The 12,750-nt window shown below is 43.2% G+C and overlaps 1 protein-coding gene across 1 annotated transcript in view; it reads right to left on the bottom strand.

Moving 5' to 3' along the window:
* LOC115075860 (H(+)/Cl(-) exchange transporter 7-like) overlaps positions 1-12,750 on the bottom strand; it is a 170,053-nt gene that overhangs the window by 144,994 nt on the left and 12,309 nt on the right. The window contains exons 3-6 of the mRNA XM_029576722.1: positions 6,506-6,577; positions 6,104-6,169; positions 3,327-3,459; positions 1,034-1,143 (exon numbers count right to left, since the gene is read on the bottom strand). Of these exons, the coding sequence (XP_029432582.1) occupies positions 1,034-1,143; positions 3,327-3,459; positions 6,104-6,169; positions 6,506-6,577 (381 nt within the window). The remainder of the gene's footprint in view (positions 1-1,033; positions 1,144-3,326; positions 3,460-6,103; positions 6,170-6,505; positions 6,578-12,750) is intronic.

Below are 12,750 nucleotides of genomic sequence, written 5' to 3'. Positions count from 1 at the left end.
GAGTGGGTGGGTTCACAGGCAGTCTTTCAAAAATTTGCACGCGATTTCCATCCTGCCCCGGAACGCCTATTTAGTATGCAGGCAAAAGTACACGTGAAATCATGTTCCATGCGGACTTTTATGCACACGCTCGCCAGGGCTACTTTCAAAGAACCACTTAGTGTAGGTGCCTTTGAAAATTATCTCCAATACTACGACTGCAAAAGTCAACTGCGACCTCTGAAAATCACTAAGTGGCATCAAGCGATGGCACGAACTGCATCCTACGAACATCTGCTATTTAAACAAGATGACACATTCTCAGCAAAGAATGGCATGTGGATGCCCGGTGGAAGAGAAATCTGTGAACAAAGCTCAGCCCCGTCCCTTGGTTTTCAGGGTTATACTACATTCAGTGCATGCAATCTATTTTTTAATCCTCAATGTGAGACAAAGTTGGATTGATCTTACACTTCATTCAGATTATTCAAAAAGCTTTCAATACATAGAGTATTGCACTTGAATTTGGAATACAAAACAAATCTTACAAAAATAGAAACTTCTGTGGCACAGTTTTAATGCTTGCCACATTCAACCTCTGAGCTGCTACCATAGGAGCCAGCTTTTCAAAGCACTTGGGAGGTGCTAACGTCAATAAAAATGATCCCTCCCTGGACAGAGTGAAAGCATTTGTTCCATACTGCAGGTGCCCAAGCACCCACCGCACCCAGGGACCTGGCACCTATGGGGCTTTCTTATTTCCCAAGACACTGCCTAATCTCTTTCACGACTCCCAGAACTACACATCCACAAGACTGCTGTTAAGCCTGAAACTTAAAGAATCAGTTCTGAATGAGCTCCCCTTTCAAATCCTTTGCTAACTGCAAGATATTTACACTCCACCAACCATACATTAATGAGGACTTTAATCACGAAATGACATACCATTAAATTAATTTAAGGATGTGTGATTTCATCGAGCCAAATGCCAGACAGGAAAGCTTACTTGTCATAAAAAAAAAACCAAAAACAAAAAAAACTTTAAAAGCTTTACCTCAACAAAGGCCACCAGGAGAGAACCAATCATCACAAAAGCAGCGTTCCAGGCTGCCCAGAGCAGGAGGGAGAAAGACAATCCTCCACTCTCTGTGAACTTGTCAATGTCTAGAGGGAATCGGTCAGGAAGAGCTCCTCATTAATCAGTGAAAACAACTCCCCAAGGCCCACCCGCACCCCTGTGAGCAGTCAGCTACTGGGCAGGACGACTTAGGGCTCCTCCTTAATCCACCCCTCCAGCTTCTCAGGCAAGGAGGGACAAACCTGTACTCCAGATAACCTCCACTTGCCTTAAGCAACTGATGACTATTTCATCCAGTCTCAAAATACTGGGCAGACACAGCAGTGTGGGGGCCTGAAGGGGCAATGCATTAGCAGGCAGTTGTCAGCAGAGAAGATTTCCAGTGCAGCTCTAATAGCACAGTCGTTTAAGCTGTTCATCGGACATGTCAATGCTCAGCAGCAATAGAGAGCCCTTCACCTCTTACTCTAATGCACCAAGGCAGGGTACCCTTAAGGAGGAGTACACTGCATTCTTTTTACTTTTTGGTCCAAATAAGAGGTAATAATTATAGCTCTAGTTTAGATGTTAAGAGTGCTTCAGAGTATGCCCAGTTTACGTGTCCCATCTGAAAGAGCACCTAGCTAAAGGTGCACCTTTTTGGGGAGTTTTGCCTCCTGGGACTCTCCTCTTGTCATGGCCAGTCCCCTAGCTTGCTGGGATTGCTAAGCCCCATCATATAAAATGTGGTTGGAGCATGTGCAAAGGGTTGACCAAGGAGTTGGAGCAGCTGCTTGGGGTCCCCGGTGAGACTTCCTTGCAGAGTAGGAGATTTTACCTATTTATTTATTTATGGAGTTTTTATATACCGTCGTTTGGTTTTGCCATCACAACGGTTTACAGGTTTTTTTCTCATTTGGTTAACATGATTAACGATTTTGCATAGGGAATGTGGTTAAATTGTGGAGGTGGGTTAGTTCATATGATACAAGTGGAATGGTGTTAACTTGTGTCAGAGGTGAGGTTCTTATAACAAGGTTAGTAGAACATACAATAATAACGTAAATTTTCAAGGGTATAAGTATAAAACATAGGGTATATTATAAAGTAAAGGCATGTAAAATGAATAGTTGTGAACATGGTGTAGTTCGTATCATAGCATTGGTGTGTTAAATTGGTCGATCATGGAGAATTTCAGATGAGTATCGGTAATGCATAAGAAGGGGTTGGAACGTACAGTTGCCTGTCTTTCGGATGGGAATGGATCTGTCAAATTGGTGTGAGGGAGGGAGATGGTAGTGTCGGTGTGAGTCTTGGTAGGCTTTGGTGAACAGCCATGTTTTAAGTTCTTTCTTGAAGTTTGTTGGGTCTCCGCTCACCAGAAAAATATTATTAAGAGTTTGGAGTTTATTCTGTTTTGATCAGTTCCTGACACAAAGGTCCATTTCCCCCCCTGGTTGAAAGGGCAGGAGGTTGATAGTGGTTGCATCCCCATTTTGGAAGAAAGTTTTATACCAGCTACAGAAAGAGGGATTGTATTTATTTATTTATTTATTTATATTTGCTCCCTTCTAGCACATGCTAGAAGATGATGACAATATTTCTACTCTTACTAGGGAGGGTTTTTGCTTGGACACTTGTTCAGAGGCAGGTAGAGGAGCTGTTAGACCATTTATCAACAATAAAGAGAGTGGCTTTTGTGATTATGATTTTCCTGATGCTTTTTATGATTTTTTCCATACTTATGTGAATTTTGTTTGTTTGTTTATTTTACCTGAAGTAAACTTTTGAGTTGAACACCACAGTTGACTCCTTGCTGTGTTTGGGGCTGGCTTCATCAAGAGAGCTCCTCTACCTGTGAGTACAAGCTGACTGGTGATTGTGATTAACGCAAAGGCCTGTAATGCAGATTCCCACTAATGCACCGAGGGCCCCAGGAGTGTATATGTCCTCCCTGCCGGTAAATCCGGCAACCCACTCTATATAGAAACTATAGAGTGGGAATGGCGACGAGGTCCAGGAAGGTAAAGTACAGCCTTGAGAACTGTGTGGCCTCTAATTTGACACCAATGGAAGAGAGAGGGTTACACAAAGCAAAACTCAAGCTCTGTTTTTAATGAAAGCTATCCAGATAGATGCTAGGAAGCAACTGATCTTTGAAACAGCCATCACCAAATATCTTGAAGGACTAGAATTCACTCCAACACCTACATAAGATGTAGTCCCTGAAGCAGCTGTGCCTCACACCTCACCAGAGAAGGGACTCTCAGTGCATGGCTAAAAAGGATACTTTCTTTAACCACATGGTACTTTAACCCGGCCAGCTTCTCCACCACAATATCAATGAAGCAAGCAACAAGGCCTGTAAAGATCCCAATTAGGCCACAGATGATCCAACGTGTGATTTCCACTGTTCGGAACCCCTGAAGATGAAAAAGGAAAAGATATAAAACAAGCAGATAAAACAAGGCATGGCCTTCTGATCAGTAACTTGTAGATAGTTAAGTCCCAAGAGTGGTAATTATGCAAAAGCCATACCAAATTAATTGCAGGGCAGGAGGGAAGGAGCCCACACCACAGCTCCCACTAACTGGAAGCCCACTGGCAGTCTCATTAGATAATGTATCTGGATAGAAAAATGTTGTTCTCGTAAACTGACTATAGTTATACAAGGGATTACTGCTCTCTTGTGCACAACAGAGGAACGTTACATACACTGCAAGGTTTGGAGAATAAGATGTCACAGAAGAGCACTGCACTCGCCCTGGGGTTTGGGGTACAAAATGTCGCACAGGCTGTGGGATTTGGGGAATAGCATGTCAGAATATTACACTCAACTTGATGTCTGAGAAACAGGAGAGTCAGCGATTACAGTAACGAGATGGGACCTAGAAGACCTGTATTCAAGTTCTGTACTTGCTGTGACTGAGTAAATTCCATTGTAAGTGGGTACCTGAAGCATTGGAAAAGTATTTTTTGTCTTGTATGTTTATTTGGATTAGACTGTAAGTTCTATTGGGAACAGTGCTACTTACATCACAGAGCTCTATAGAAGTGGAGTGGCGGATTAGGCTAGTGGTTAAATCACCAGCAGATTGTAGTAAATTACAGGACGACCTTGCGAGACTGGAATATTGGGCATCCAAATGAAGATGAAATTTAATGTGGACAAGTGCAAGGTGATGCATATAGGGGACAAATAACCCTTGCTGTGGTTACACAATGTTAAGTTCCATATTAGGAGCTACCACCCAGGAAAAAGATCTAGGCGTCATTCGGGCCAATCAGTAAAGCGCGCTCAGGCTGAGCGCACTGTTAGCCCCGTTTGGTCGTGTGTTTTTGACGTGCTATTTTTACCCCCTTATACAGTAAGGGGTAATAGTGCGTGAAAAATGCACGGCCAACACCCCCCCCCCCCGGAAACTAATAGCGCCCGCAACATGCAACTGCATGTTGATGGGCCTATTAGTCATTCACACACGATACAGAAAGTAAAATGTGCAGCAAAAGGCAGGAGTTAATTTAGGCCGGCACCAGGAAAGTGTACAGAAAAGCAGAAAAAAATGTTTTTCTGTACACCCTTCGACTTAATATCATAGCGATATTAAGTCGGAGGCCCCAAAAATTAAAAAAATTAAAAATCTGCCCGCGGCCCGCAGGTTGGAAGACGGACACTCAATTTTGCCAGCGTCCGTTTTCCAAACCCGTGGCTGTCAGCGGATTCGAAAACCGATGCTGATAAAATTGAGCGTCAGCTGTCAAACCCGCTGACAGCCGCCGCTTCTGTCAAAAAGGAGGTGCTAGGGACGCGCTAGAGCCGGTGAGCGCCCGCTCTCCCGACGCCCGCACAGGCCAGTGTCCCTAGCACCTCCTTTTACCGCGGGCCCTCATTTGCATACGGGCTGATACTGAATCGCGCGCCCAGGACACTGGCCTGTGCGCGCGTCGGGAGAGCGGGCACTCACCGGCTCTCCCGCAACTTTTACTGTATCAGCCCAATAGTAAATAATACTTTAAAATTGTTGGCTCAGAGTACTGCAGCAGTCAAAAAAGCAAACAGAATGTTAGGAATTATTAGGAAGGGAATGGTGAATAAAACGTAAAATATCATAATGCCTCTGTATTGCTCTATGGTGAGATCGCATCTTGAATACTGTGTACAATTCTGGTCACCGCATCTCAAAACAAGATATAGTTGCCCTGGAAAAGGTACAGAGAAGGATGACCAAAATGATAAAGAGGATGGAACACCTCCCCTATGAGAAAGGCTCAAGAGGTTAGGGCTGTTCAGCTTGGAGAAGAGACAGCTGAGGGTATATGATAGAGGTCTATAAAATCATGAGAGATCTAGAAAGGGTAAATGTGACTCTTATTTTCTCCTTTGGATAATAGAAGAACTAGGGGGCATTCCATGAATTTAGCAAGTAGCACATTTAAAACAAATCTGAGAAAATTCTCTCTTACTCAGTGTACATTTAAGCTTTGGAATTTGATGCCAGAGGATGTGGTTAGTGCAGTTAGTGTAGCTGGGTTTAAAAAAGGTTTAGATAAGTTCTTGGAGGAGAAGTCCATTAACTGCTACTAATCAAGTTGACTTAGGGAGTAGCCACTGCTATTACTGGCATCAGTAGCATGGGATCTACTTAGTGTTTGGGTACTTGCCAGGTACTTGTAGCCTGGATTAGCCACTGTTGGAAACAGGATGCTGGGCTTGGACCCTTGGTCTGACCCACTATGGCAACTTCTTATGTTAGAGCAATGGGCTGCAAACCAGGGAAGCTAGAATTCAAATCCCACTGCTGCTCATTGAGATTTCAGCCTCCGTTGCCTCAGGTAGAAACTTAGATTGTGAACCCTCTGGGGACAGGAAATGACCTACAGTACTGAATGTAATCTGCTTTGAAGTGCCTGAAAGGCTGAATATAAATAAAGTGATAAGTAGTAGTAGTAGTAGTAGTAAATAGTTTGGGACAGGGATTCACTGTATGCATGCTGTGTGATGCCCCTAATTTAAGGCAACATACAAATGCTGAAATAAGTAAAACAATATATCAGATCTATACTCACAGAGCGATTTATCCTTCTTTCTTCTTCTAAAAATAACAGATTTTCACTGTTGTCATAATCCAGGCTCTAAAGGAAACATTAAAACAAAGAGACTCACTAGCCAGCGGAAGAGAGGCTTCAACGCAGCAAGACAACCCTACAAAAGTACTTTGCTAAGTGTCACAAATGATCAAATGATAAGTGTAAGAAGAAATAAAAATCCACATTAATTCTGCTTGAAAACCAGAGTTGTCTCTGTTGTGCAGGACTCAGCTTAAGGTGACTTTTCAAACCAGCACATGAAGAGTAAATTATTATCAAGGAAAGGGATCTTCTCAAGCAAGGCACCCTAGGGGGTCTTCTGGGACCAGCACACAACCAGAAAATTGTAAGCATGCAACCAGCTCCCACAGGGGAAGTTACCTCATACTTGAGTGAAAGGAGTTTTTCATTGTGAGGAATCTCTTTTGGAGAAGGGGGTGATTTCTCCATTTCCTATGGGACAGAGAGAAGAATTATTGCAGCACAGCCCTTATCCTTCTTGACGTCAATCTAAAGATAAAGTCTGAATGGAAAACATAAGCTTGAAATTGTGGTATACGGCTCAGACACAATAAGCCCATGAAGTCTATTTGAACAAATGATTTCACGACACAGATTTCTCATGCAAACGTGCTGTGCTGGGAAAGACCCTCGTACAGTCAAATAGACCTATTTAGCCAGTTGTCGTCCATGATCACTTTAGGATCACTTCAGGGCTCAAAAGCTATCGCTTGACTTTTCAGGGCCTTCAGTGTCATCAAATAAAGGTTCAGAGGCCATGTGGGGCTCTTCAGACCCAAAATAATACTGAATTTTGTGAAATGAAAGAGCAAACAGGAGCTAATACGTAATATAAATTTTAAATGTTTAAAAAAAAAAAAAAGACATGAGAATGTGTTTATACTACTACTCAGGCGACTTCTGGATGAGAGGGGAAGATAGGTGACCTTTTTATTGGACTAATTCTATGCATCTGTGGCTAGCTTTTGAGGGCTGGGTTCTCTTGGTTTTCCCCTCTGTGTGTTTATTTAGCGTATTTATAACCCTTCTGTCAGAAGGTTCCTCCAAAGCAGAGTACAGAAGCATCACTAATAAACATTTCACGCAAATGTAAAATCATAAATAAATCCAAATGTTTTAAGCATGCATTGTTGACTGAGAATGTAGTGTCCAAAAGTTAACTCTTTCCATGGAGTAGTGCATTTTGAGTCTGCCTGAACGCACTAAAGGATTTCTAAAACTGCTCACAATTCTAGTCATCCTCAATCCAAATCCTGAAAAGGGCATCAAAGTACCAGTGATAACTGAAAGGTTTAATGTGGCATCCACTCAGGAATGTCTCTTCAGGACTGACCTAATGAAGGCAGCATAGCTCTGGAATGCTGGTCACAAATGTACTGAGTTAGTCCAATAAAAAGATATCATCTACAATTGATTTCTTGACCATTTCTTGACCTACATCTCTGAAAGGCAAAGTAATAAATACACTTTACAAAGAGCAAGTCTGTTTACCATAAATGATGTTTTCTGTAGCTAGCAGAATAAATTAGCCGTTACATGTGGGTGACATCATCTGGCAGCACCAAATGGACTCCTCTTCTCCAGGCAGTAGAGCTTTGAGTTCTACTGGAAATGTGTGGGAATTCCTGCATGGGCCTCCTCAGTCAGTACCAGAGCTAAATCGAGCTATGTAGTTGACTCTCCAGGGAGGTGGGCAGGTATTCCATGGCTACTTCATCCTGTTATCTACAGTAAGCAAACTTGCTTTTGCCATCGATAAGCAGGCTGAAATAGCCATTACATTTGGGGAGTCCCAAGCAAAGGGTTGCAGTGGAGCATTTTCTTAGTAAGCAACTCTGTCCCCACTGTGGAGAGTGAACTACAGCAAAAACAGATTCCAGAAAACTATCTGCCTAAATTTACTTTCAGTTCTTGAGAGACTATCCAAACAGTGGGACGTGAAGGTATGAACTAAAGACCAAGTTGCAGCTTGGCAGATGTCCTCAATGGCACATCACGAAGGTCAGCAACAGAGGAGGCCATAGCTCTTACTTGATGAGCTTTAACCAGGTTTGTGAGATATAACCCTGCTAAGAGATAGCAGTTTTGAATGCACTCAGCCAGCCAATCAGGTAAAGTTTGCTTGGTGACTGACCATAGGATATGAAAAGCTGATTGGTTTGACAATGGAGCAAAATCTGTCTTTTTTAGGATGCCAGAGCCCGTTTGCAGTCCAAAGTATGAAGGGCATTTTTTACATCATGAGTGTGCAGCCTTGGGAAAATGTAGACAGAATGATGGACTGATTGATGTGAAAGATAGAGAACACCTTTCACAGAAAGTTTGGGATGACATAAAACATGGCCACCTGGTGGTCTGTCTGAATACGGAAGTTTTTGTTCCAAAGATGATGTGTGAATACCAGCAGTGCATTCCTTAATGTTTGTAGCTCGATTTGATATAGACTTTCCTTGGGAGACCAAGTGCCTTGGATTCAATAGAAGTCAACATGGGTTCCCCACCCCTTCATGGAGGCATCTGTTTTCAATATTATTTGGTAAGGAGACAGAGGAGAGGTGCACTCTCTGAAATAACACGAAGTTGACGCCATCACCTGAGCTCCTGAGTCATCTCTTGTGAAATTTATATTATCTGGGAGAGGGGCTCTGTTAGTTGATCCCACTGGGAACATAGGCCCCACTGAATGCATCGATTATGCATGCGAGTTAATGGGACCACACGAATGGCCGCTGTCATGTAGCAGAGATCTGTCATTCACTACGTTATGAGGAAGTTTTGAATCAATGAGAATATGAGGGCTGCTCAATCAGTGGGAAGAAAAGCTGTCTCCTGCAATGAGTCTATCCAAAAAGGGGTTTCCTACATTCTCATCTGTAGAGCGCTGAGAATCACTTGAACAGGTAGAGTCTCTGGTTATGATGGCATACCAAGGATTTGTAGAAGGTCCAGTAGTTCAGAACAGGGGGGTCTTTATCCTTACAAAATGTGGACTGCCAGAGTGCAGGCCTTGTTTCCAACAAATTTTGAGTAAGAAAGTTCATCCAGAGGCAAAGTTTGGCCAGTTAGCTCCAGCAAAGGATCAGCAGGTATGCTTGTAGAATCATCACATGAGCCCAGCGGCACAGGATCACTCACCCAAGAATATAATAAGGATGAGAGGGTCTACATAGGCTCCTCACATATGTGGTGCCAAGTGGTCCATCTGTTCCGACCTTGAAGACTCCACTGCAATGGATCGTGATGAAGCCTGAAAAATAGGCTCTGAGGACATGTGCAGTCCTATAGACAAAATAGAGACTCTACTAGGAGGAATTGCTGCAGCCAAATTCTGAAGAACAGGTTGGAGTGAGGGACCAGATTGGTTAGATAAGGTGAAAAAGAAACTTTTTACCAACAGAGTAACTTGGTTTACTGATTAATACTGCCTTTGGCCTGCTATAGGTGATGGAATATCCTAGGTACTAGGATGGGCTCCTGGGATTGGTCCTGGGGAAGGTTTGATGCAAGGGGGTGGACCGAACATATAGGATCTGGTGTCTCCAGATGATAGCCTTCCTCCAACAGCTGAGACAGGTAAAGCACTCTGGTGATTGGAGAAGGAGAGGATAATCTTATGCCTTCTTATCCAGACCTAGGATGCGCTGCATATAACTGAGTTGGTGAAGCAGCTGTTAAGAATGGCAACTTGAATGGCATAGAATGCTTTGGAGACTTAGACTTACCATGCTGAGAGAAACAGTTGTCAGATCACATCGAGAAATCTGTGGGCACGCGTCAAAGCTGCATCAATAGAAATGCCAGTTGCATCACTACTGCACAATATGGTTCCACATTTGTGCCCGTGTGTTGATCCAGATGAATCGAGCAATTGAAAAGCAGATTACTGAGGATGCCAGTGCAGTGCTTCATCATGGATGCTATATGCATCGAGTGCGCAGAGATTGATTGCACCAATGTCGTCTATATTGAGCAGTCAGATGGCATCAATTGCCTCAATGTGTCATGCTCCAAATTCTTTGATGTACCATGTGTCAAACTCATTGCAGCATGCATCGGGTTTGTTGATGCATTGTGCATCCAATGAGTTAAAGCACCAAGTCTCGACTGCTTTGAACCATGTGATGAGTGCTTTGAAGCATCGTGTGAATGCTTTGATCCAGAATGCGTCATTCATTGAAGTTTGAACCAATGGCGCCAATACTGGCCACACTAATGGTGCCACTGCTGATGCTGAAGTGTCACATTTCTTCAATGTAGGTTCCAGCTACTCTAACAATTAGTGGCATTGATTGCCAGAACTCGACTCCATGATTTTGGCCTGCGCTGTTGGGGGAGACTTAGAAGAGCTACAGCTACGGCCCTTTCCCAGCAAGGCAGATGAGCCTGCACTATGGAAGGAGGATCTACTGCCACTCCATAAAGATTTATGCATGTCCTCAATATAGTGCACCTGGAGCATTGGTGAGCAGGGGGGACATCCATCCACAGGCATAACAATTTTGCTGATCGTGTTCCAGGCCCAAGCAGATGTAGCAGAGCTCATAACCATTGGTAATTGACAATACCTTCCTGCAAATGCACTGCTTGAAGCCACTTACTCCATCTTTCTTCTGTAACATCTCGAGGAGGCAAGGCTTCTCAGAGGAGAAGGAACACAGATCTTTTCCTTTTTCACAGATTTTTTTTTTTAGTTAGCATTGAAAAGTGCTTTTTTGGGGCTACTGAGGCAGCGATGCAATAAGAATGAATTAAAAACAGAGAAAAATTAAAGAATATTGAAAACAAGAAAAACTGCAGGAGACACAGTACACATCTATGCTTTAGCTTGGACAAAAATGACAGAGGAGGCTCATAAGGCCACACTTGCGTGGGAATTCCCACACATGCTCAATAGAGCTCAAAACTTTATTATCTGAAGAGATAAGTCTGTTCAGTGCTGCCAGATGATGTCGCTAACGTGTAATGTCTAATTCAGCCTGCTTATCGACAGAAAATAAAATATTATGTTCACTGGTGGCTGTGTGACTGCCAGATTCTCATCTGCTCAGTTCACAATTTGAAATTGCATCTTTACATCTGCTATTGCTCATGGAATATAGAGCAGAAACTCAAGACATGATCTACAGTCAGTTGTTGTTGAATGTCATGGATTTTTTTTTATAGGGTAACATAACATATCAGAACAATATAAGAACTGGACATCTGAAGAAGGAACCTATGTGGTTCCTTCTTCCCTGAACCATCTTCCCCTTCACTTATTCTTAGGGGACCAGATAGTCAAAGTATGTTCAGTGTTATTTAGCCAGATTATGCGGCTAAGCAACAGCCGCCGAATATACGCCCACATCCGGCAGCTGCCGCTTAGCCATACAAGTCCCTTATACAGCTAAAATGTTAGCCGCATAAGAGAGCATAAAGTGTGCAGATTGGCGTGGAGCTAGTTAGCCATACAACTTATGCAGCTAACCTCCGCTATTCAGATTTAGTTGCATAAGTTGTACTGTTAAGCTAGATTCGACATAGAGCAAGTCTAAACTTAGCTGGTTAGACTTAAACAGCTAAGCGCTCAGTTATACGCGTATATTCAATGGCATAGCCATGCTGCTGAATATACATCATAAGTTAACCCAGGGGATTTAACTACCATGTTGATGACCCCTCTGAAACTTTTGCTTCAACATTTCTCACCTTAAACTCCTCATTCAAACTCAAAACCATGAAATCTTGCTCCTGCTCTACTGTCTCCACTCATCAGCATGGCTACTTTCTTGACCTAGTCCTTTCTTCCAACTGTACTCTCAGGATTCTCCATCTATTCTTCCCTGTTGACCATCATCTGATAACTTTCACCCTTAACCGACCCCTGCGTCCTCACAAGTTCTATCATTTCTCCTCTCCTCTACAATCTTGTCAGTCGTTGATGAAGCAGTTTCGTATGCTCCTCTGCTTTGAGCATCTTGCTACACACCTCCCCATCCTGTAAGGCATGCTAAACCCCAACCTTGGCTTATCTGCAGAGTTCATTTCCTACGTTCCTGTGCCCACTCTGGCTGAAGACCTGTTTCCATGCTGACTTCATTCTCTGCAAATTCATCTCACCTCCTTCCCATCTGCTCCAACACGTGTCAAGCAAGAGTATTATGTCTATCTGAAAAATACCTTGCCTCCAATCTCCATCATCTCTTTGCCAAACTCACCTCTCATCCACCCAGATTACAGCTCACTTCTTCCATGAAAAGACTGACCAGATTAAACATTAATTCTCCACCAGACCACTTGTTCTGCTCTCGCTTCATTCACTTCCTCTTCCTTTGTCCGATACCACACTTTTTTTCTGAAATTTTGGAAGAGGAAACTGCCCATCATATCTCTTCCTCCATACTCACTACATGGTCCTGTGACCCTCATGCCTGTCTAGCACCTCATGCTATATCACTTTCAATCATGTGTCACATCCTCAAATCAATCGTTTGCCACTGTGTTCCCCTTCTACTTCAAATATACCGTGATCATGTTGCTCCTCAAAGTCTTTACTGGACCCTACCTGTGTCGCTAATCATTCCACCGCCCTGCCCACTTTCACATCCAAACTGCTTGAATATGCC

Source organism: Rhinatrema bivittatum, chromosome 14, assembly GCF_901001135.1.
Source record: "Rhinatrema bivittatum chromosome 14, aRhiBiv1.1, whole genome shotgun sequence".
NCBI lineage: Eukaryota > Metazoa > Chordata > Amphibia > Gymnophiona > Rhinatrematidae > Rhinatrema > Rhinatrema bivittatum.
Note: the sequence above shows the minus strand (reverse complement) of the source record. Positions and strands in the feature narration are given on the sequence as shown.